Below are 22857 nucleotides of genomic sequence, written 5' to 3' on the forward strand. Positions count from 1 at the left end.
CACGTGATTATAAAATTCATCTGGACGCCCAATTACAATACGGTATTAAACTGGTAATTTTTAGTGCTCTATGACGTCGGACGCTAGAAAATGTTGCCATACCCGTCGCAAAATGGTATCGAGAGACAAATAATGTTGAAATTTTCGAGGGAAAAGGTATACAGATATATCATAGATTCTAACAGAATTACTTGTTGCGGTAACATACATCCTAACCCCACAAAACGCCAGCTCAAATGCACCAGAAGAGAAAGAGAACCCAGGAATTCATATAACATAATTCTTTACCCTCCTTTCCTCTGATAAAAGAAGAGTGGTATATCGCTCCTATCAATGCAATATCTTCTTAAGTAGTCCATACGTCATTCTAGTCGCTGCGAAGCATACTTTCCACCAGATCGCCCAGCGGGCCCCAGAAGTCCTTCCCGCTGGCCAATTTGTGCTCGTCCACGAAGAGCACGTAATGCTTGAAGCTAGTGTTAAGATGTGGTTCGAGGCCCAAATTTACAATCACTGGGTAATGGTGACAGTAGATATGGGCGTATACTCGGTAAAGGCGCTTGAACAGTTGGCGCAAGAGACTAGTGAAGGTTTTGGGGAAAGGGACGCCTAGTTGTATCCGAACAGCGGTATTATTAGTCTCACAATAATATTTTTACATCCTTCACTACTAATTGACAAAATGTAGATGTGAACATACCAATTCGACTGGGAAACATTTGCTCGTTGTCGATATTACTTTGGACCCAAGCCATCAAATGCTCAACGTACTGAGGAGCTGACATTTTCGTAGGCCGCTTGTAGTTTTCGGAATCTTGCCACAAATACTCGAATCTACCAGCCTGTAAGCTTCCTTGTCTCTTGTATGTTTGAAATATGCATGTTTTCATCACTGACTCATCTGTAGCCTTCATTTCCGGACATGACTGCGGCGAGCAAAATTCTGTAATTGATCCGTAAAGAAGGTTGATCTGGTTATAGAAATCCACAACTACGAAAGTTAGCAAGTTTTCTATATCTCTTTGCCATCTTTCTCGCAGAAATCTTTCCAGTGGTTTTAAATAATCATACCGTTCACTGCAAGCCACTCATTTAGGTCTTCTCCCTCCGGCAATTTCACTGCCTTCCTTAGACTCCCACTGCCAAGTGTAGCCTCTGCAAACTGCCTCAGCTGGTAGTTGGTAGTTCCCCTATGTGCCGTTCTTGGCCTAAAAGAGCCCTTTGATCGCGCATTGCTGTATGAAATGAACAGTGAATTAGCCAGGATGCTCTTATGGTGTTTTCACGGTAGTAGATATCACTGCCGCTTTGGTCTCATAAATCCCATATATAAATGCTCCACATTGCCTGGACAGGATACTAACATGGTTGTTATGAAGGACGCCATGAATCTCTCACTGTCTCTTCGCTCCAATACAGGTAGGTGCACAAGCTTGGTGCTTTTGAGCCCCTCCCTTTGTCTGACACAATTTCCGATGAAGCGGTCTGGTTTCAAATATTTCACACTCTGCGAATTTTAGACCCTTTGTGGGATATATTCAGTACCAAATAAGACAAGAAGAATACTGCAAATTCAGATCGTGACGAGCTTCTTGCGCGCTTCGTGATAACTTGAGCCTTTCGGTGATGTTCTTCGCAACCATCTGGCAGCTGGTTGCCCGGGCGACTATGTGGGTGCCAACTCACGTGATATGACACCACTCTCAATCGTGAAGAACAAGAAAATATTTACGGAGAAATATACTGGGCATAGAACGGCCAAACACTAACTCCTGTCCAAGCTCAAGCTGGTTACGTTGTGGAGAGTCTGGTAACTTATCGCTCCTTTTATTCAGTGCTGAAGGCTCTTTCAACCCTAATACTGGGCAGCAGAATACCAGGAAATTGGATACTCTACCCGTATTCATAGCTTTTGAGATATGGCATCATATTCAATAAAATGGCTGAAATCTCAAGTCACAGACAAACCACACAAGAATACGGATTCCAGGGCTTTGCGCTACAGATCACTCAATCAAAGAATCTGGCCTCGTGAAATCCACAGGAGCTGCGAGCGGCCAGTCCTTCATGAATCACAGAAATCAAATCTCCCTGGGCGATCGAGTATTAGAATATCCTCCAGCAGATTCTGTTTCACACCAACAGATCAGCTGAGAACCCTGCTTTGACCTGAGCTAAGGACTTTTCCTGCCGAAGCATACGTGCCGCATTTACAATGGCACTTTGCAGGACCTGCTTCGCAGACAAGACCTACAAGCGTAATCAAAATTATTTCGTTTGCGCTACCCCAAGAGATCATCATCGTCGCCGTCGTCCCAGCAGATCTGAACAGTAACATAAAGTAATCCCAGCATCAACCGCGATCTCTAGCGTCGCCTGCAAGCCACTCTGAGGACTTCAGCATTTTCGAGGCGCATTTCATAGGGAAGTAACCGCTCCAGCTGGGAGAGGCCATTTCCAAATACGTGACTAGGGTTGGCGTGAGAGAGATGCCCTATAATGCCAATCATCAGCGCAGTGGCTAATAGCTTGAGGAGTGTAGGCGTGCAAAGTCAGAAGTATGATAGGAACGAGACAATTCAGTACTCATCTAGATTTCCTGGGAAGGAAATTGTGTGTTCTGCAGTCAATCCATCGGCCTCTCGCACCCATGATCTTGATAAAATTCGCACTCAGAGGAGTTCGTCTCTAGTGTATTTGAGGCTTTCTGTCATATCGTCGGATTGTAAGGCCTAATCCAGTGATTGCGCCACTAACAGTCAGAGTGATCATGGGGCCCTGGCATATCGGCATGCCCACCGGTTTGACTGAGTGCATGCTTTTAAATGAAGAGGCGGGGACCTGAGAAGACACCATCATTAATAGCCTCTTGAAGAGGGAGGTGACTCCCCCACAGCCGCGGATTGTTGTGAGGGCCCCTTCAAAGCATTGCATTGCATACGGGAGGCTGTCGCATGGATGAGACAGATTCATCCATGTTCAACACATCATGGAGCTCTCTTACACCGGGAACTGCAAGTAGATGGACATGGCAATCTATTAAGCGGGGATAAAAGATATTTTACCTGTACATTTACCTTGATTGCATCCAGCAATCTATCAGTCGAAGTAGAGACAGTTGGGATAACTTCGACAAGGCTTCTAGAAATCTTGACAACTTGATTTGTTAGGATAGAGCCATTAGCCGGTTTAACCACATTTGCGTTGAGAAATATGTAGACTTTCTGTGGTACTCTTGTCCGTGGTTTGATCTGTTGCTGGAGGGAGTCATTGCCATAGATACAGTCAATCATGGTAAAGTCAGATCTCGATATTCGTAAGACCAATAAATACTCTCTATCTTCCCCCGCTTTGGGACTGACAACGCATGTTTTTGTGTAGGGAATCTAATATCTCTGCCGCCTTGTGTCATTATTTACCTTAACAACCAAAATTCGCTAAGCATGGCCCGTCAGGCACATTTGGAAGTTGAATCACCCCTCATTTTCTACGCTGTAGTGTGTGCAAACCAGTACTTTTGTCATGGGCCACGCTGAAAATCAAAATCAGGCAACATAGCGGTCCGGAGTAAGCAGATGGTCCGACTGCCTTAGGCTGAATTTGGCTTGCTTGTCCCCTCTGCAGTTCGTCTGTAAACTTACAAGGATTTCCAAGCATGGTGTAGACGGAACCAAACGGTGTGTGCATCCGGAAGGCTTGGTCTTTCATATGGCATCTCATCATTCTTAGGCTCTTCCTCTCTCCTTTCTGTTTCGTAACTTTGCTTAGAGACGCGGAATGCCATCGAGGCTGGGGAACAAATGATTTCCCACTGTAGTCATACTTCGAAATAAAAGAAAATCAATTGTCTTAGCTTTTTCCTTTGAAAATTGTCACGATCCTTGGTCTCTTAAGTATGATCAAATCCATTCTGGATAAACAGGGGTGTTACATTCGCTAATCAAGAAAGAAATGTCAGGGTTGGGCCCCCAAAAAATCAAAAAATGAGTGACCAAAACATCCTTAGGGCCCGCGAGACCTTCGCGACAATTCTGAGTTATTACGAGAATCGTAGCAACAGCAGCAGTGATTATTCGACAAGTCTCCCTCCCCCGGACTGGGCCAGGAGCGCCAGGAGCTCCGAGTACGGAAATATAATTATCGGCTATATCCAGCCACGACCTCCCACCGCCGAACAAGCAGCGCAGGCACAGCAATATCTAAGTGATCTATTGCGGTCGCAAGAAACAAGGAACAGCTTGTCACCAACTGAGAGACAGCTGTTTACGGCGGCTGTTAGTGAGCCTATTAGTCTGGTGAACCGACGTCCGCCAAATCCAGCTCCATCAAATACACCCCCGTCAACTACATTTGTATTGAGTCCACGACCATCAAATCAGCCTCCGCCGAGTACATATCAGTCGACTGCATTTCCACCAAGCCCACACCCACCAAATCCGCCGCCATGCAATACAGATCCATCGAGCCTGCGTGAATCGCATCCACCTTCGATGACTCCACCTTCGGCATCGCCTAGAGCCACGACTGAAGTGTTACCGCCAATAAGTCCCAGAACGCTCGCCCAGCTCAGTTCATCGGGGCAAGCTGCTGTAGCTAATCACGAAGAAAGTCGGACACGCGCTAGGCGGCTAGATGCATACAACCAGTTGAACATTCCACGAGATGGATGATTGGAGGGTATTCTATGCGGCGAAGTCGACGTCGAACTCTTCTTGAAGTCTTTTGTCATAAGCTGCTTTGTCTTTCACCTTTTTAGCTAAGAACTCATCCACTTGTGCAGTCCAGAATTTATGTGCCACTTTGATAAAGGTAGGGTCGTCATCGGCGTCATTTGCGAATGTCGTTTCAATGTGCTCGAAAAATATATGCTCAAGTCCGGTTATACTTTTTAAAGCCAGGGAATACCAGAATGATTTGCTCTCCAATCCTCTTTTCATGACACTAGCAACAGGTATTGTTGTATCAGTGTAGAGCTCCTTTTCCTGCTGTTCCATGAGAGTCACGAACTCATGATGTGCGACTGTAAAATGGTTCACATCAATCTTATTAACGTAGTGATTTGTGAACCAATGGGGGGGATGAAGCATCTCAATCGGCCGTGAACAGGCAAACTCCAAGTCAATAAGACATGTGATATTCCAATCCTCATCAACAAGAATATTACTTTGGTGAAGATCATTCAAAACGTACACAAACGGGCCCCGACGGAGTTCGCGTTTAAAGAAATAGGAAGACACTGTTCTCATTGTTGCCAAAGCTGCCGCTTGAAAGGCACCGTCGGCACTGTCCTTAAGAGCATTTGGCTGGTGAGCAAAACGGCTGTCATGAAATGCAAGAATGTCAGTAATATAAGAGTCAACTGAGGAGTAAGTCATATCCCTTGGAATGTCAACCGGAATCTGCTTTCCCTCCAGCTCATGAATTTCTATTGAAAGTGGTCTGTTATTCAACATTAAAAAGCCATCATCATCAATGACAAATGAGCCGATTCGTGGTACTGGAACCTTGGCGATGTCCAATAATATCCGCGAAAGACCCTTGAATAAATTGCCACGAAAACTGTTGTCATGTCGCTTGTCTTCCCAAGTACATGAAAGCATAGTACCCTTAGACTTATCGATGTACTCAATCAAAAGATACCCGGCTTTTAGTACATCAAAACTCGGCCCTTGGTGCCGGACATATTTGGATGGAACAGCATAGCCGAATAAATTGAGTATTTGGCAACGAATATGGTGGAAGCAGCGCGGGAGCCATGGTAGTTTCTCAGCGGCAGTGTACTACGATTCCTGTTAGCAAAGAACAACATGACGTATGTAATGTCTTACAGATTGGCCAGTCGACAGAGCAAATCCGTAAAGTTTAGGCACGGGAACTGAGGGGCAATTTTCATTCAGCCATGTGTAAGTTCCAGCTTCACATCGTATCTTCTCGTCTGAATTGCCCGGTCGAAACGATTCTCCGACTCGGTGTAATATTGGAAATCGCATCAACATCTGTCTGCGACCGTGGACAGAAATTGGGACACAGATATTGTAGCTACCATGGAACCAACCCCCAGCCACTTCACACTCTTTTGGGGATATTCCCAGGTGGTGTGCGACAAGTTGCTCCACTAAGGTGGAATGACTGTACAAATGAGCGAGTTGGTGGTTTGTTTGGTCATTGTCCTCAAGAGCGATGAGCATATTAGCCTTCTCGTCCTTCGCCCAGGAGTAAGTCACCTCTCCCCGCTTAAGTTGCCGAGTCCTGACCATGTCGACTACTAGTTCGTGGGGAATAGAGGGGTGGGCAGAGCAAGCGGGACAAAATGAGCAGAGAAGAGCAAGCGGAGAGGAAGGTAGAGAGCGATTTGATGAAAAGCGAGAAAAATTGGAGGTTCAGGGGTAAGTCACGTGTCACTCTGCTTCAGACTCGAAAATTCGTTGAGGGATTGGTGGTGAGTCTCAACTCTGTTACATGCACTCAAACGTTGTTACTTAGTGTAGGTTCGATGGATTGTGATTGGCTCATGGGTTTAGCAGGACTTGGCAGAGAACTGCGGGTGGCTTAAAATGGCTGAGTTCGCCCACGATAACTGTGAAGTGGCGCTCAACGGCTGCTATATACAGTGACATGACCGTCCGAACTCCAAAATGGATCTTGAGGAGATCAAGGACGACCTTGAAGAACTCTACAATGCCCGTTCAACTTTCTGGGTTGAGGACATCCCATGTTTTCGAAATCCTCACTCAAATATCCTGTGGAAATTTGGCCCGATATTCACAGAACGTGAGCTCGAGGGATCATACGAACGCGAATGGCTCCTAGAAGCATGTGGTACATGTGTCGCAACGCAAGTTGAAGGACCTAACCCGGGTCTCCAAGGAGTCGCAAAGATAAGAATACAGTCTGTGGACCTGGCTTCGAAATTTTTCATCTCTGATCGTTTTCCATTCCTTTTTCATTTCTAACTTTCTACCCACCTGGGTAGGCTTCCTGATGATGGCAGAGATCCTTCAACGACGGAGCCGAAACCGTCCAGCACACGCGTTGCAAAGGAGTTTAACAACCATGACAGGCTCACCAAACTTGGCGCTTCTTGTACCCCAAAGCTACTAGACTATGCGCTTGTAACTCAGCAAGAGGGGGATCCAGTTCCAGGCGGCTTCCTTTCCATCCTTATAATGGAACGATTACCCGGACGCAACCTGGTAAATTTTGGTGACCTACCCATGTCCGAAAGGGATCAAGTGCGATTGGCTTTTGCAAAAACAATTAGGTAAAATATCCCTCAGCATATTCATTCCATTTCCTCCTTTGAACAATTTCCAAGTAACAATTTTTCTCCTATCGGCAGGGAATTCTATGCTTTGAAATTCATTCATATTGATCCGGACAGGCGCAACCTAATGTGGGACCCTGAGAAAAAGAAGTGGTACGTGGAAATCACTGGGAACCAATACTGTGCGGTCCCGTTATTGCTCACATTTGGGTTGAATTATGCAGCTATATCATCGACCTCGAAGATGCTTGTCAACTAGGTGATAAGTGTGCGCCGAAGCGGTTTATTCCCGCATTGGATTTTCGCTTCTGGGGAGTGGCTGGACCCGGGATTAATTGTAACTCATGTGGTTTGGATCCAATGGTTCCATATGGCGACAATACCCCTGTGGACCCAGATGACGCGACGCTCGAGAAGATGGCTGCCGATGCAGTTGGCAAGGAATTGGTGTTCGGACAATAAGATGGGGTCTTAGTATTACATTTCCTTTGCCTGATCGAACTTTTTTTTTTTTTTTTTTTTTTTTTTGCCGATTCGGGACCATGTGCTACAAAGATTCTCTGATTGTAGCTTGACCCTGCAGGATGTTCAATTGATTTTCAACTCTTGTGTCAATGAAGTTTAGCAAAATCTCACCCGTCTCGTCCAGGCAGCTTACTGGTTAAAATGAATCAGTGCAAGTGAATAAATTTTAAACTGGACATCAGTGAACCCCGTTAGTTAGTGCCGGTGCTGTGTGATAGTATTACAAAAAGTTCTCCATAATACTAAAAGTGAATTTGCTTGATATAATCTAAAGTCTTTCTAATTTTGGATCTGTTAGGCGTACATTGCTTAGGCGGCCATCTCACTGCATATGTTATAACACGGAGAATGCCACTCCCAAATAACGAGATCTATTAACGGCGGCCATGCCAAAGCAGCCAACCCACCTCACCAGACAACCATTATCCCCGCCATGCTTAATTTCACCATTTGCCATAAACAAACTGCAAGCCTCATCATTGCCACCTCAGACCCTCAAACCTGTCCTTAAGCACCTTATATAGAAGACCTCCATCGTGCATCAGCCCCGCCAAATCGAGCGACTTCTGAGCCCACCGTCGACATGAGGCATCATCTGGTTTTGTATAGAAATCTACCGCACGGTTAAAAGCCGTTGTGGAAAGCCACTCAAGCTCTTCTTCTGGGTAAGATGACGAGGATATTGCCGGCCTATGCAGGTCCCTGTGTTCACCCTTCTCAGACCGGGAATGGCTCTCCCTGGCTAACACATACGCCTGCTCAAGTACGCTCTCTGCCATCTCGACGTTGGAGTCTAAGGATAGTTGAAACTGACACCGGATCCAGCGGGAAAGTTTGGTGGTGTCGCGGACTTCGCCGTGGCGGGCTATGTTGGTGGTTATTTGCTTTATTTTCAACGTTGTCAGTGTCAGCCATAAGTCAATGAAGGGGAAATTACAGGTATGAAGCATTGTTTAGATGACTAGTTCAATTTACCTGCAGGACCCGTGCAGCATTCTCAAGAGGTGCTTCTGAACAGAGCATTGCATCCGAAAACGTGCCATATAATACGTCGTCTGCGAATGATTCGGATTCTTCGATGATTTCACTAAGGCTTTCCCACTGCCGCAACCGCACAGCAGCTTCGAAGTCAAACGCTAACAATGTCCGGTGTTTTTGAAGTAAGTCATTCCGATCTGCCACTTCCAAGTTTTTGGTTTCACAATTAAAGGCATCTCGAAAGAATTGTATACAATTTCTGGAATCAAGGTAATAATCTGCCTGAAGGACTCTGTCAGTAAATTCCGACCCAAACATCCTTGGAGGCACAAATAGCGCGGACGAACCCGAGTTTGAGCATCTGCCTCTGTTCGTGCTCGAGCCATGTTAAGTAATGCGCCCAAAAAATAACAAAGTAGCCTTCGCAGAGTGACAGCATATAGCTGCTTCAGACTCAAGTTCGAAGGATACATGTCAAGAAACTGGCTTCCAGTCAGTTCGGTTAGTCCAAATTACTTCGGATGAAGCTGCGTGGCGCACCTTAATAGATGTGTTCACAAGAGACAGTACGGGGCGAGTATCCCATATTGTACAATACTTTACGGCGAGGTTATAGCTATTTCGAGAAAACCACTCCATCTCAGAGATTGAAAAGGGACTCCCGTTCTCCTGATCACGGTATTGGATCGCTTTTGCAGATGCTTAACGGTGACGGGGTTAGGAGCAACTCCATTTTAAAACATCAAGGAAGCGAAACACACCGATCTCGAATACGTTGCAAGTATTCTCTATGACATCTAGTTGTATCGACTGATCTGAACTGCTCACTTCTGAGACGAGAAGGCGGATAGTATGTCTAGAGTTGCATCAGCCGGGTCCATGGTAATAAGTATTGATCGAAATACAGGTAAACGTTGGACATAATCACCGGAGAAGTGCTGGCAAATGAATTCCATCCAACGATTTCTTATCAAGGTTATCCAACAGAATCCGTAGAGCGATAACTTCTTGATATTTATCCTCAATATGTCGTGTCTCCGCAAGGCATGCCAGAATATATTTTTCGGATCCTGTGCCCTGTTTGGAAAGTGTCTCAAGACACTCCATTGCTGTCCACAACAGATCAGATTATGTTGGCGGAGGCAAACGGTAGATATTGGCCTACCCAATTGAGTGTCCTTGTCCAACAATGCAACTTTGTACAGCAGATACTGTGTCAAACTCTCAGATCTTGAGGCCTCTGGCATGTCGTCGAACAACTGACGTGCTTTTGATGCATCCATTTTCCCCAACGCGCAGAGAATCATTTTCCTATCTAGGCTGAGTCCCAGTCCCCGAGTTGGTGCGTCTGGGAGCCCTTACGTACCTGCACAATTTAGTTTTGTTCGTATTTCCTGCATTTACAAACATCATATGCCGAGCAAGCAAGCACCACTTCTCTGCAACATCATATTCTTTGCGTTCATAAGCAATATTGGTCTTCTTCCACAGGAGCTATTTATTCTTTGGTTAGTAGAAAGGTTCATATACGATTTGTAAGAAAACACTGACAATTAAAGATGCTTGGGCGGCTTCCTCGCTAAAGGGTTTCCGCAACGATTCCTCGAGCTTTTCTATCAAACCTGAAAGCGAATTTAGGCCAGCAGTAAGCTCAGATAACGCAGTTTGCATCCAAACAAATGTTACAAAACACTTCTCTAGGATGAAAATGTCATTATGCAGAACCAATCTCTGTATCAGCAGCTGTTTGAGGATATCTAGTGCAAGCTCCGAACTTCACGATTGATTAGCACGAAATCGTAGCACTGCAACTGAGGCAGGTCTAGAGCTCACCTCCATTTGTTTAGTCGATGTATGTGTCGAGTTATCCTTATCCAGTGTTAGATAATTTTGATACGCATAGCTGAGGATATATAACGAACATTTCATAATTCGATTCAGTGACAGGAACTGTCCGAACCAGATGACAGAGCTCTGCATAGGTACAAGGTATAAGTCGTTGAAAAATCCTCATTCGAGATAGCAGTACGTACTTGCGTAATAACGTTGGCTGTCAGGGGAGGGCGATTTGCTGATAACGTCTAGGTTCAAAAGGATAACCGGAAGTCGATTTCCGTATTCCTGGCGCAAGATTAGTAGCAAACCAACAAATTATGGTAAAAGGAGATGAAGGCATCACTTACTTGTTCAAGTATGTCAAGTAAACTTGAAACAATAGTTTCTCCATCCTCGTGTTGTAAAAACATGTTTGCACGGACTAGTGAAAAACGACAAAGTTCAATAACCCAATAATCAGAACGAGGACAACCAGTACTTACCTCTCGCAAGAAGAACAGCGAACTGGAGTTCTCTTCTGTTCTCACCAATCCGCCCAATCTCTGGTTGGGGTAATGCTTCATAGGACCGTTGTAACCAGCACGCAGCTGACGAGTGCTCGCCTCGAATTATCATAGATTTTCCGATATCGTAAGTGACTCCTGCACACCGCTCGGCCATGGTAGGATCATGCCTTAAGTATGCCATGTCAATCTTAGAGAACATATGCTCTGTAATTTCCATCTGATCTTGACGCCATGACTAGGTAAGGCGTTCCTTAGCATATAACCACTAACAACAGATTCAAGCTTCATCTTACCAGTACCATACGCAAAATATAGTATTCGGTAGAGCTTTTGCAAATACTGCCATCAGGAGTGCTGCTGCCTTGATTTCGCTTTGACAAGACTTCTTCCCGAGCTGCAGCTTTCCCAAGTATTTTCAAACACAGACCTAGTTGGTCAACATCTATAGACCTTGTTAGGCTCTGCAATTCAAGAGTAGCGCATCCTGTTCACTTCGAACCTAGACATCCTCGTGCTGTTGCCAAGGCCACTTTTAGAAGTCTCAAGTAATCTGTATGTTCTTCAAATAGTTACAGTCAGTACCATCCCATTACGAATGGTTTTAATCAGGGAAATTGTGGTAGTATAGATTCACCTGAATCAGTTCCCTTCTCCCCATTCCCTGCCCCAAACTCAATCATAAAAAATGAAAATGCCCGAGCTACCCGAAGAGGTCACATATCAGCAAAACTAGAAATTTTATGTCCACAAAATTAGATAGCCCAGAACTCATTTACACTAACCAACACATAAAACCAACGAACGTTCTTCCTTTCCACCATCATTCCTGATAAGTCGCGTACACACATTCCACAAATTCGTCCCTATCGAATCCAGCAATGCTTGGTCCTCTAGTAGAGGATCGCTCGGTGCCTCCAAGATGTAGTTTATGTGTCTGTTGATGCTAGGGAGTTTATCGCAGAAGATGGTGTCATCATCATCTTCTACGGATTTGAGGAATATCTTGTGGAGAAATGTGCCAAAGTCTAACATGCCCCGTGAGAAAGAAGTAATCAGAAAGTGCCATTCCAGAAGCCACCGATATAATGAGTAGCAGGGCAGAAGAAAGGAAGAGAAGGGAGAACCTTTGCAGACGTACCTAAAATCAACTTTGTCTTCGCTGTGGTGTTCCGGCTTGCTTGCGGCATCATTATAGGGGCAATAGATGTCCGAGCTCCCTCTCTTATTCTTCTTTATTTTTTCCCCTTGGGAAATTAATTCAGGTCTCATGTAGTATTTCAGGAATAGATGGAGCAGATGTTGAGCAATTGAGAACTGGCGATGAAGGACACCTCCGTGGTGAGCAGGTGAAGTTAGAAAAAGGTCGTCCAGCTAGACCGAAAAAGGAGTCACGCGTGGTCAACCCACACTCCATATGTCCAATCCGGCTATACTTAACAAACAAATAACGTCGCAGTATAATGGAGCACTGTTGTGGATTGATAGTCTAATATTGATATCGTGGCATCGACTGAAAGCATATATACGGACTCCCGACAATAGGATGCCAATACATACCCAAAAGAGAAAAGCAAGTCTAGTTGCAACGAGCTAGCCGGCAAGTATCAAAATCAAAAGAAACAAAAAGAAATACAAAGAAAGGGAACAAAAAATGGGAACAAAACCCATTCCCATGATTGAAACAAGGTCATGATGAATGGGGAATGGTGGCATATACAGCAAGATAGCAGAGGTAGATATGTACATGTACATACAATATACACAAGTATTTTATTGAACGGTCGCAGGAGAATGAAAAAAGTAAATACGGCTATGATCACCGGTCTGTTCGTTTCATCGGGAGGAAGTTTCCAACAATAAGAGAAGGGCTTGTATCCTGTCAGTATATATATTCCTAATACCTTATATATATTGTGTCGGTTGTGATAGATGTACATGTACTTACATGTTGTGAGTATCACGGCGGATCGTAAATGAAAAACAACATTTGATGCCTTCAGCTCGACTATTCGAATTGGGGCTTTTCAGCGTACAGCTCGTAAGCATTGCCTTTTGAGTACTGTCGAATGCAATCGCTCCAAATTTCTCCCAGTAGCTGACTAGCTGGTCTTCCACAATTATTTCATGGATTGCCAATTTGCCCTTTTTTTTTAGAACAGGTTGTTACGTTAGTAAACGATTTCTGCTAGGAACGGCTTCAACGAAGGTTATATTGGGGAAAATATAAATCTTACGTCTCGCAAAGACTCAATAGGAACATCGATAAGCTGCGCCATCTCCTTATTGCCTCGAAAAATCTGACCTGTTCTCCTCCAACAACACGCTGGTATCGCCATGCTCGCGAAGACACGATCGTACTCCATCAAGCTCCTTTCGAACCACATCTCAACCACCAAAAGCTCCATATCTGTAAGTGATTGCATTCGTTCTCGGAACTTGGGCCGAAATTTGTCGAGTTGGCGTAGGATCTTTTGTCGTGATGCAGGCTCTAGATGTTTCTCCATGTACGAATTTAACCGCGCGTAACCACCGACGTAGTTGAATGGCTTCAGCAAGCCCGCATCATACTTGGCTTTTAGTAGTTTGTTCATCCTCTCTTCCGGTGGATCGGTTCCCGACGGATCTGCCGCTGTCATGTAATAAGTCTCCTTGGCCTTTTCATTTCCAACATTGCTGCTTGGACGTTGAATCGAGTTCCCCACGTTTGCAGTTTGGGATTGAGCAGACAGTATTGATGGAGGTAGCATGGCTTGCTGCTGCTGCTGCTGTTGAAGAAACGACTGGTTATTGTGCGGTATTAGATTGGTTGACATGGAATTAAGTAATGACGAATCCGAATAGAGGCCGGACATTTCTTCCCCTGGATACATGGAAGCGTCGTCAAGTAAACTCGTACTCAGGAAATCGTTAAGTAAATTATATTCGTTTGTAACTTCGGGATGGTTGAACATATATGATGGATGAAAAGTGTGCATGTCTTGGAACTGGTTCTGTGTGCCAAATCGCCAATCGTTGTAACTCATAACTGATCACAGTTATTAACTAGCATAGGAATAGACACGAAGAAGTGTATAGAAAAGGCCCTATATCAATTACTCACGCTGCTGTGGATTAACATCGACCGGGTTTGAAGAAATACCCTGAGGTTGAGAAGATTGAGAATGATCAATGGAAGTCGAAAGGTTGGGGACACTGGAATTGCGAAGCACTTGATTTATCTCATGCGGTTCAATCTTCCGTGGCATATTTTGAGCTCCTGCGAAATCATTGCTCGATGAAACCTCTTCCTCCGGCGCAGAAGCTTCGTGTTCGCTCTTCGCCCGCTTTACGTTTTCTCTCGGCTCGTCGTGGCAGAGATGGCCGATGTTGCGTTTTATACAGCGAGTACATGGTCGGTCCTGTTTTTTTAAGGGTCCAGGAAAGAGAGGCATTAGCCACGTTCCAGCAGGCACTTGAAAAAAAAAAAGAAGTTGAGTAGAGAGAGCCATAGGACAATGGAAAGTCGTACCGAATCGCAGGTCATATGCTGTCCAACGTCGATGAATGAAGATTTTTCCTTGATGTCAGCCAGGCCAATCCCCTTGTATTCCATAACGGCCCTGGTACTCTATGACTATGCAGTTATGCGTTGATTGCCAACAAATTGGTAGCTACCCGCGGGCACATCTAGGTAAAACAAAAAAAAAAGGAGTGCTCACCGATCGTCGGCAATAGACACAAGCTGCAGATGTAACAAACGGTTAGCAGTTACTCTTCCCGTCCGGGCTGCCAGGATTCAAGCATAAATCAAAGCGGAAAAAAATGATACATATGAGCGACGCCATTCTCAGCTTGCAAGAGATAACTGCTTAACCCACCGTGATTAACTTTGCGACGCTTCTTTGGGCTGGAATTTGCAGGCGTCCCATCTGCAACCTTAGGTGGAGATTGATTGTTCTTTGTGCTCATCTCTTCGGTTTGCGCATCGCGCTCTGCTGTTGAATTCGATGGCGTAGCTGTCTCCAAGACTCCTCCATTACTCGACTTTTCCCCTTCGTCTTTCGCGAGCTGGGTTTCCCCGTCCTTGGTCATCAACGGCTTGCTGCTCTGAAAACCGGATGCACGTTAGTTCCAGTGGGCGCGCCGAGCCGATTGCACTGCGTAGTATTTAATCAGTATCACTGCAGTGCGATGAGCGTTTGCCGATGCGCGGTCGCTTTCCGCCCGAAGATCGTTGGTCGCCAGTTGGGTCTCGAATGGATCGTCTTGCTTGATGCCTTGCAGCGGTTAGCACTGGGGCTGATGGGTCTTCTGTGCAGTAAATAGGCCTTCAAAAGTGACAATAACAAAAAGAGAGTGGAATAGGATCAGTTAAACTCTGCGCTCGATTTTGTCCCCGCATGGGCCGAATGGTGGAGCGCTGTTAACCGTAAACTTTGGGACAAATCTGAACACTGCCGAGGGACGAACTTCAAACCCGCTTGCATAAATAGTATTTTGTTTACTGCAACGGATACAGGGATAAGGATAGCCACAAACAATCTCCTGCCAAACACATATTCCAATAATGCTACAGGCCGGTGCGACAAACATGGTGGTTAAAAGACCAGAGATATTGCCATTGTATTTCTTTGATCCCGTTCCCCGTGTGGAGTACAATCAAATTGTAGGAAAGTTAGAGGTCGCTTTTCGTGCCCAGATGTTTCAAATGACATTCCTCTGGAGCTTTGTTCCACTTACGCGGTGATTACACGCCTAAATCTAAGGAGATGTTCAGATAGATACATAATGGTATGTAAGGAAATAAAACCTGTTGATTCAATATCCGCATTTTATTGGGAAATCGGGTTCTGCTTCTCAGCCACTTGATATCTATATATTTTTCCTAGCCGAAACAGGAGTCCAGCAACATCTATACTTTCTCTGGAGGGCCGATGGCTTCCGCATTGGACGTACATTGGAAGATTCTATCTTTTCTCGGGAACATCCGAAGAAGTCACCCTAGGGGAAGAAGATCTAAGCATGATTGGGCACGAATGATGGATTCTCTAAGGCCCGCAATCTGGGTGACATTATTTTGCATCGATTCGAGATGGCTGCGAAGCTGCTTAATCAAAGGATAGAGTTCTGAGTCGGTATCAATCTGCTTGAGGTTTGTAAGTCAGTTGGAAAAATCCCCGAAAAGAAATATAAAATAAATTGAAATGATAAATTGAAATAATCGATTTGAGGGATTTTTTCCATACCTCACACAGCATACTCTTGTTATCCTTCAGTCCGGTAAAGGTGAGGGATGTACTCCCGTCGCTTTGCTGTCCAAGACGTTCCAGGTGCCGGATGACTGGATGAGCCTAGATTGACAAATCAGTACCTTTTCGGAGGGGAAGCCCTGGCAAGTTTTGAAAGAATTAACATATTGTACATTTCTTGTCTGTCGCTTCCTTTCTGTTTGCGCTGCTCTCGCATTCTTCTCCAGCTCCTCGAGTTGCGCTTTGTCTTTTGCTAGCTGAGCTTCCTCCCGGGCGATCTCTGCTCTTAACAAATCCGCAGAATTAACAACCGCAGCCAATTGAAGTTCCAAGGCACGCTACAAAACGTTCTCAGTTGTCGCTCTATGTTCAAATCAATGCGAATTCGAGAATACTAACATTCTCATCCAATGCAGCTTCGTAGTCGAAATCGGCGTCTTTGGTACCAGGCGGGAATGGCATTCGAGGTAACCGTCTCCCTAGACTGTTGTCGGCACAAAATACATGGTGAGCAAGGGCCTGTTATGATATGAACCTTCTTTTGGCCTCAATACAAACACCAAAATTTTGAGGATTCAATGGTTGATACAAGATGTCCCGTTACATACTTTTTTCTGACTGCCACAACCGCCGTTTGGGCTTCGATACGCTTCCTTTCGTCGCGATGTCTCATAACAACAGGCCGCTCAATCGATCGGAAAAGGTCTTTGATCATCCCTTGAACAGAATCAGGTAGCGTGGTCCATTTTGTTTTAATTGTACGTTCTGCGATATGCCGAGTCCGAGGTTTCAATATTGCGAATCTCTTGCGATCATGTTCTCCTTCTTGCTGGTCGGGGCCATCGTCAGATCGCTGTTTTCGTTTTGGAGGCATGACTGCTGTGAGATGAAGTGGCCTTGGAGTTTTGATACAAATGTCAGATCAAGCCCACAGCATGAATTGCAGGTGTCAATATGGTCTGCTTTGTTTTGGATTATCGTCGCGTTCCCACGCTGGCACGGTAAACCAACGCCAAGATCTTATCTCCACGTGATATCGAATCCAAGGGGACCTCTTTCACATGAATATTTTCAACCTCAAGCCCTGACAGTAACGTGGGTATCTTCGAGAAAGCCAGAAGATCGAAATAATATAGCATTTCTATCTCCTTGTGAAATTCAATCGGAGAGACCACGATTATGTGAACCGTGTGAACCTGTATAAAGTGCGTCGTGGTTCAGCCCTTCAGATCTGCTCAGTACTATTCGCCACCATCGCTTTCATGAATCACAATTCAGTCCAGCTGCGCGTTGAAGGATTGATACTACCAATCCGTCCGCAATACTCCTACGTTGGGCTTCATCCCAGTTGCAGATCTGAGGCTGTTGGAACGGATGTTCGCAAGTTCGGAACCTGCCAGCGTGTAACTTGCAACAACAGCAGCATCTGATGTTGACATCTGATATATACCGGCGGATGACTGACACAGCTGTTCTTAGCCCATGGAAGCTCTCCGATTGGAATTACGATCATAAATACCCTCCTATATAGAACTGGCTTGGCTTGAAGCTGGTAGCCCAAATGCCAGTCACTTCAGCCCAACGTCAGGGGAAGATCTCGCCGAACCAAACTCGTGCATCTTTCCCTTTCACATGTGAATTCCCGGCCGGTCTGTCAACTTATTGATAGCCGATTGTTAAAGACGGAATACATACGAAAACGAAGAAATGCCCCGCACCCTAGTGCTCAGTCCCGTGACGGAGCTCGTCAATGTATCTCATGAATCAGATAAAGCCAACGGAGCTTTGCGGAATGGATATGAGCTGTCATGGCTACTGTGGAGCTCTTGGGGGCGTTGGATGTATACCATAGAAAATCCCACATTTCTTTCACCAGCACAACAAATGCCATGTTTGGTCCTTTTGCCCGTACTCCAGCTCAGGAATGAAAACTCCTGTGGATTCTTCCCGCTGTGATCCTCGTTCGGTCCGCCTCTCCACATCAATTCTCCGCCCCTCATACCAACGTAACGTACCTATCCTGCCAAGGTATATTGCATATCTAGCCTTTGAATTTCTTCTCCGTCCGTCTCCTCTGTCTATGCTTATTATTTCTTATTGAGTATCCTTTGATTTCCGATATGGATACCTCTCATTCACATTTTGGCTAGGCAGACTCACATGCAGTTTTTAGCATAACCCCCAGGTGGACGTGAACATGATCAGCCTTACCCGGGGTCTTTGATACCATACCCATCCATTGCTCGTCGTCATAGTGGAAGCTGCCCCACATCCTGATGTGCCAGCGAGCCTCAGTCAACTCCTAGACTCACGCAGAGCGAGAATGTTGCAGCTGGCCGATTAGCCCTGCCGTGCTCTCTCCTTTCCTGGCTACTCAGGTGCAAACTCGCAACAGCAATACACATCTTTTGTTTCCCTGTCAAATTCCCCGCATAAATGCAGTCAAATCAATCCCATTTGATTTTTATTTATCAGGTAATTAGGTGTTAAACATTTTATCATCAAAGAAAACAATCTTGCGCATGCCACCCATACTCCTCCTACCCAGCCACCGGAACTAACTGCATAGATACAAGAAGAGTGTTTACACGTAGGTCACTTTGAAAGTCGTTCATTTCTATCTTCTTTTCCTTTTCTTTTCTTTCTTTTTTGGCCATTGGTGCAGAAGGTGAAAAGGGGTCTCCCGAAACAACAGCTCCTGGATTGGAATTGATGGACATCAGGTCACCAATATTTTCCCCCTTTACAAGTTTCGCCACGTTTCCGCAGAGCACTGTCAAGGACAGTTTCTATAGTTATCCCTGAAATCCTTATATACAATATATAAGCATCCCTTCTCATCTAGCCTCTTTCCTTGGTTCAAGGGCAGGACGGTAGAGCTATTAATGATAAAATTAACATATCTACCTATATTTAAGTGTCAGATGGGCGGAAAAGCGAGGTATTGGATAGGGTTACTAACTAACAACACATGGCATGGACCCCAAAAGGGAAAAAACATAAAAGTAAAAATAAAAATAAAAATAACTCTCAACAGCCCTCTCGAATTAAGAAAGCAAAGGTCTGATATTAAAACCAAAGTTAAAATATAAAAATGAAGCTATTGCGTCCACATACCAGAGCGGTCAAGCGGGATCTAGTTAAACAATACAAATAGGAATATATCGGAAGCAACGAAGACCTGCCGCTCGGGATGGTCACATTAACACTTACCGTACCAGTATTTGTAGGAGCATCCGTCGAGGAAGGCTGAAAGAGTGTAAGGGAAGAAGAATCAGTTTCTTTCTTTCTTTCTTTCTTTTTTCCACATGCTGTATATGTCATCGTTCGCGTTTCTGTTTATATATACGTACAGGAAAATGAAGGAGATGCTATGCTGCTTCTGAGACCTTTTTACTATTATTGTTTATCTCCCCTTCTTTTGTTACTCCCTCTGATTGGAATAGAGCTGTGAATGTGTCGTTTCATCCCTACCTACCCCCCATTCGATACTTGAGACCCAGCAAGTCAAATATTGGGGTGTGAAAAATGCCAAATGCGGTATGTAGTTAGATACAATAGAGAAAACCATGTATGCCTGCTGACTCTGGAAAAAGGTTAAAAAAAAAGGTATAGTATGATAGGGATGTATATAGGAAATGAAAATGGAAAAATCATATGTATCAGAATGGTGATAAATAAAATACTTGGAAATAAAGAGAAGTAAAACAGAAAAGGAAAATCAAGACAAAAAGGAAATACGTTAAGTTTTATGCCGTGGTCATATCAGTCATCGACGTAGTTGTAGTAGTAGTGACAGAAGACGTAGAAGCAGTAGCGTGCCTCCTCTTCAACTCATCCAATTGATTTCGCAACAGCTCGTTACCATGTAGTAGATCCTCCAACCACTCCGCTGCCTGAATGAGCATTGTGCTCTTACTGAAGCCACCACCATGCAGTTCTGGAACGAGAGCACACAGGTCATCGAAGCCTTGCTTGATGAGGTTTCGTCGTTTCTGCTCGGAAAGAATGTGGTTGGTTCGTTTCTGCTCTTCCGTGAGGTTTTCGCGGGGTTTGCCGCTCTGTCCTGTTTTGGGTTTCTTCCGCTTTGTCGTCGTTGTCGTAACTGTTGTGGATGTTGTATCGGTGCCAGAGGAAGAGAAACGTCTGGGTATTGGTGAAGTTTGGCGGCCGTTAGGTTCGTTATTGTTATTGCTGTTATTTGGTGGTTCGATGTCTATATCTTCATCCTTTAATCTGCTCTTGCTTTTTCGGCGCTTCCTGGGTCTTGCGCCATCTTCAGCATGTGTTGGATCGTTCGTGATGGATTTTGACGATGCTGACGACGATTGGACACCGTTATTTGCTGTTGTTGACCATGTGCCTAGGGAGGCCCATTCTGGCATAGCACGATCGAAAGATCTTCGAGCTGGGCTTGAAGCACGCGTGTTTCCGGTGCTACTTTGCGATTCCAGACAGTCCAGATTCTGTAGCAGGTCTTTGGTGCGCTCTTCTTCGCTAGGTTCGTCTATGGCGGCATGGTATCGTTCTGAAAATCTCAAGTCTGAGCCCCATCGGAGAGCACCAATTCTCTGTTGCTGTTCGGGTCCAAGTTGTCGTTCAACATCAAAGTACATTTTCGTGGTATGGAATCCTTTACCGAGGAGACCAAAGTCCTTGGGCGAAGATCCCGGTGGCACTGCTTCAACGAAGCGAGAAGGGAGAAAGGAATTCTTCGTCCTCGAACTATTGATATTATGATTATTTCCATTTGCGTGAACATCATTAAAATGGTTGTTGTTTTCCGCTAAGATGTGGCTAGTCGAATAATCATGCGAAACAAGACCATTTTTATGGTAGAGCATGGATGCGGCAGCTAACACGTCTGAACTGTGCGATGACGATGTCTTTTCCATGTTAATCCCTTCTTGATGTATATCGTTCGCGAAGGGTGGAAATGGACCCAAAGACGTGGTTGAACCTTCAAAGGTAGGAGGAAGTTCCTCAGGCCACTCGATCCCAAAGTTGCCGCCTGCTTTGTCTTGGTCCCCCAGGGAAAACCAAAAATCGTTGCTGTCCAGATGATCCATTGACATAAAGAAATTGTTAAGCATGCTAGATTCGGTGTCATCGAGAAGCGACGGTCCAGGTGGAGGAGCAGGTGGCTCATCGTAAGGTGAGTCGACGTTGAATAAGGGATCTGTAGACGTTATTATTATTCAGTTGGTATTCTTTTTCTGTTTTTAATTATTTCACCCTTTGACACTGGATTGGAAGGAATGAAAAATGAAGATATTTCCTTGTACATACATCCAAAAGGGCCTGGGGGTGGGGAGGCCCGTCTCAGGTGGTGATCATGTTGGTGGATAGGTTCAGGAGTACTCATTTCCATTTTGAATGACGGATCGAACCGGCGATTTACATAAACACGTTCGTTCCTATCAATCCGGGCGGCAAAAAAAGCATATATGTGTCAAGCGTGTCAACCCCATCAACCGAACGGGTGTAACATTTGTTGTCCGCCAGGCCGTGGGAATCTGGGCATAAGAATTAAAAGTCCGGGGATGTGGCGGGGAGGAGGCTCAAGGCGTCTGCGCACTCCAGCACAACCAGGCCAAAGAAGCGGCGCTATTATTGTAGGGGGACGCTCGTCCGCGCACACACCCAGGAGTTCCGTCAGAGAATGCCAAAGGCTAGAGCTTAGAGGTGGGTAGTATGAAGTGGGATGATGATGAAGATATTGATTGCGACGGAAGTTCTGGAAAAGCTGGAGAAGACCAGGACTTATAAAGTGCAGGGGGAAGAGTCAAAAAATCTGGGGAAAATAAGCAGCAGGATTGCCAGTTAGCGAGCGGGAAGCAGGATGTCTTAGCCTGACCAGCATCAAAACCTGAAGTCGAGGTGGATGTTGCTCTGCGAATTTTTTTTGGATGGAGTCGAACGGAGGACTATCACATGCTCTGAACCCAACCCGGCTTCAGCCTCCGAGCTTGTCCGTCGTATCCTGCGCTCGTCACTGGACATACGCCGTACGCGCCAATACGCCAACCCCACAAGACCGTCACACCTCCCCTCCTCGTGTGACAGAGATTCTCACTAGAAAACTCCGCAGCTGCATCTTTGACGCGGTGCATTCCAAGCCTTCCGCCAACCAGCCAGCTGCGGCCGTTCCACATCGTCGTTTTTTTCGTCAGTAAAGTCCCGTAATTGCATCCCGTAGAGTTGGTCGCATAATACACACTATTCCTAAAGTTGATGCTGACTCTTAGTCAGCAGTTATTCGGCGAGTCTAGTCCATATTGGGGAGTTTTGGGTATCTTTGATCTTCAAGGTTCTGACAAGCTGCAAGAAATTCTATTCCCAGGCGACAAGGAACAGTTCGACGCTGCGTCCCAAAAGAGAGACCCAATTTGCTGGTACCTGCTCAGTTTGAATCGGCCCGTTTCATCCACATTTTAAACTATTTGACTAGATCCACTTCGCGTAACTCCTCCGTGCTCAGTGCTGTTTGCAGCTTCCAGGCCCGTTTGGGAGCCCATCC

At 45.3% G+C, this 22857-nt stretch overlaps 11 protein-coding genes across 11 annotated transcripts; 2 read left to right on the plus strand and 9 right to left on the minus strand.

The window, feature by feature from the left end:
* Positions 1–344: 344 nt before the first annotated feature.
* On the minus strand, positions 345–1521 carry HCBG_01004 (uncharacterized protein; the record flags this gene model as incomplete). The annotated part of the gene is made up of 5 exons (XM_045428054.1): positions 345–609; positions 701–834; positions 898–991; positions 1072–1235; positions 1365–1521. 5 exons carry the CDS (start codon positions 1385–1387, stop codon positions 368–370), a joined length of 657 nt encoding a protein of 218 aa, XP_045292029.1.
* An 832-nt stretch (positions 1522–2353) lies between these two features.
* On the minus strand, positions 2354–3293 carry HCBG_01005 (uncharacterized protein; the record flags this gene model as incomplete). Its single annotated transcript, XM_045428055.1, has 3 exons — positions 2354–2494; positions 2758–2841; positions 3066–3293. 3 exons carry the CDS (start codon positions 3291–3293, stop codon positions 2354–2356), a joined length of 453 nt encoding a protein of 150 aa, XP_045292030.1.
* Positions 3294–3983: 690 nt separating this feature from the next.
* On the plus strand, positions 3984–4624 carry HCBG_01006 (uncharacterized protein; the record flags this gene model as incomplete). Its single annotated transcript, XM_045428056.1, has 2 exons — positions 3984–4529; positions 4610–4624. 2 exons carry the CDS (start codon positions 3984–3986, stop codon positions 4622–4624), a joined length of 561 nt encoding a protein of 186 aa, XP_045292031.1.
* Positions 4625–4682: 58 nt separating this feature from the next.
* Positions 4683–6257, minus strand: HCBG_01007 (uncharacterized protein; the record flags this gene model as incomplete). Its single annotated transcript, XM_045428057.1, has 2 exons — positions 4683–5780; positions 5829–6257. 2 exons carry the CDS (start codon positions 6255–6257, stop codon positions 4683–4685), a joined length of 1527 nt encoding a protein of 508 aa, XP_045292032.1.
* Positions 6258–6635: 378 nt separating this feature from the next.
* Positions 6636–7726, plus strand: HCBG_01008 (uncharacterized protein; the record flags this gene model as incomplete). Its single annotated transcript, XM_045428058.1, has 4 exons — positions 6636–6889; positions 6974–7261; positions 7340–7417; positions 7489–7726. The coding sequence occupies 4 exons, from the start codon at positions 6636–6638 to the stop codon at positions 7724–7726; spliced, it is 858 nt and encodes a 285-aa protein (XP_045292033.1).
* Positions 7727–7777: 51 nt separating this feature from the next.
* HCBG_01009 (uncharacterized protein) lies at positions 7778–12296 on the minus strand (the record flags this gene model as incomplete). The annotated part of the gene is made up of 19 exons (XM_045428059.1): positions 7778–8673; positions 8765–9049; positions 9115–9249; positions 9308–9468; positions 9529–9623; positions 9696–9876; positions 9933–10078; positions 10134–10261; positions 10319–10541; positions 10601–10636; positions 10690–10741; positions 10801–10888; positions 10951–11024; positions 11086–11344; positions 11403–11551; positions 11609–11668; positions 11744–11809; positions 11913–12134; positions 12248–12296. The coding sequence occupies 19 exons, from the start codon at positions 12294–12296 to the stop codon at positions 8266–8268; spliced, it is 2817 nt and encodes a 938-aa protein (XP_045292034.1).
* A 629-nt stretch (positions 12297–12925) lies between these two features.
* HCBG_01010 (uncharacterized protein) lies at positions 12926–14701 on the minus strand (the record flags this gene model as incomplete). Its single annotated transcript, XM_045428060.1, has 5 exons — positions 12926–12977; positions 13055–13251; positions 13344–14134; positions 14210–14507; positions 14618–14701. The coding sequence occupies 5 exons, from the start codon at positions 14699–14701 to the stop codon at positions 12926–12928; spliced, it is 1422 nt and encodes a 473-aa protein (XP_045292035.1).
* Positions 14702–14803: 102 nt separating this feature from the next.
* On the minus strand, positions 14804–15681 carry HCBG_01011 (uncharacterized protein; the record flags this gene model as incomplete). Its single annotated transcript, XM_045428061.1, has 4 exons — positions 14804–14830; positions 14977–15195; positions 15271–15357; positions 15628–15681. The coding sequence occupies 4 exons, from the start codon at positions 15679–15681 to the stop codon at positions 14804–14806; spliced, it is 387 nt and encodes a 128-aa protein (XP_045292036.1).
* Positions 15682–15817: 136 nt separating this feature from the next.
* On the minus strand, positions 15818–17263 carry HCBG_01012 (uncharacterized protein; the record flags this gene model as incomplete). The annotated part of the gene is made up of 5 exons (XM_045428062.1): positions 15818–16231; positions 16335–16439; positions 16511–16675; positions 16737–16821; positions 16946–17263. The coding sequence occupies 5 exons, from the start codon at positions 17209–17211 to the stop codon at positions 16085–16087; spliced, it is 768 nt and encodes a 255-aa protein (XP_045292037.1).
* A 1209-nt stretch (positions 17264–18472) lies between these two features.
* Positions 18473–19822, minus strand: HCBG_01013 (uncharacterized protein; the record flags this gene model as incomplete). Its single annotated transcript, XM_045428063.1, has 5 exons — positions 18473–18483; positions 18549–18610; positions 18900–19110; positions 19551–19586; positions 19816–19822. 5 exons carry the CDS (start codon positions 19820–19822, stop codon positions 18473–18475), a joined length of 327 nt encoding a protein of 108 aa, XP_045292038.1.
* A 264-nt stretch (positions 19823–20086) lies between these two features.
* HCBG_01014 (uncharacterized protein) lies at positions 20087–22196 on the minus strand (the record flags this gene model as incomplete). Its single annotated transcript, XM_045428064.1, has 2 exons — positions 20087–21516; positions 21627–22196. 2 exons carry the CDS (start codon positions 21700–21702, stop codon positions 20087–20089), a joined length of 1506 nt encoding a protein of 501 aa, XP_045292039.1.
* Positions 22197–22857: the final 661 nt, after the last annotated feature.

This window comes from Histoplasma capsulatum (genome assembly GCF_000150115.1).
Source record: "Histoplasma capsulatum G186AR genomic scaffold supercont2.1, whole genome shotgun sequence".
NCBI lineage: Eukaryota > Fungi > Ascomycota > Eurotiomycetes > Onygenales > Ajellomycetaceae > Histoplasma > Histoplasma capsulatum.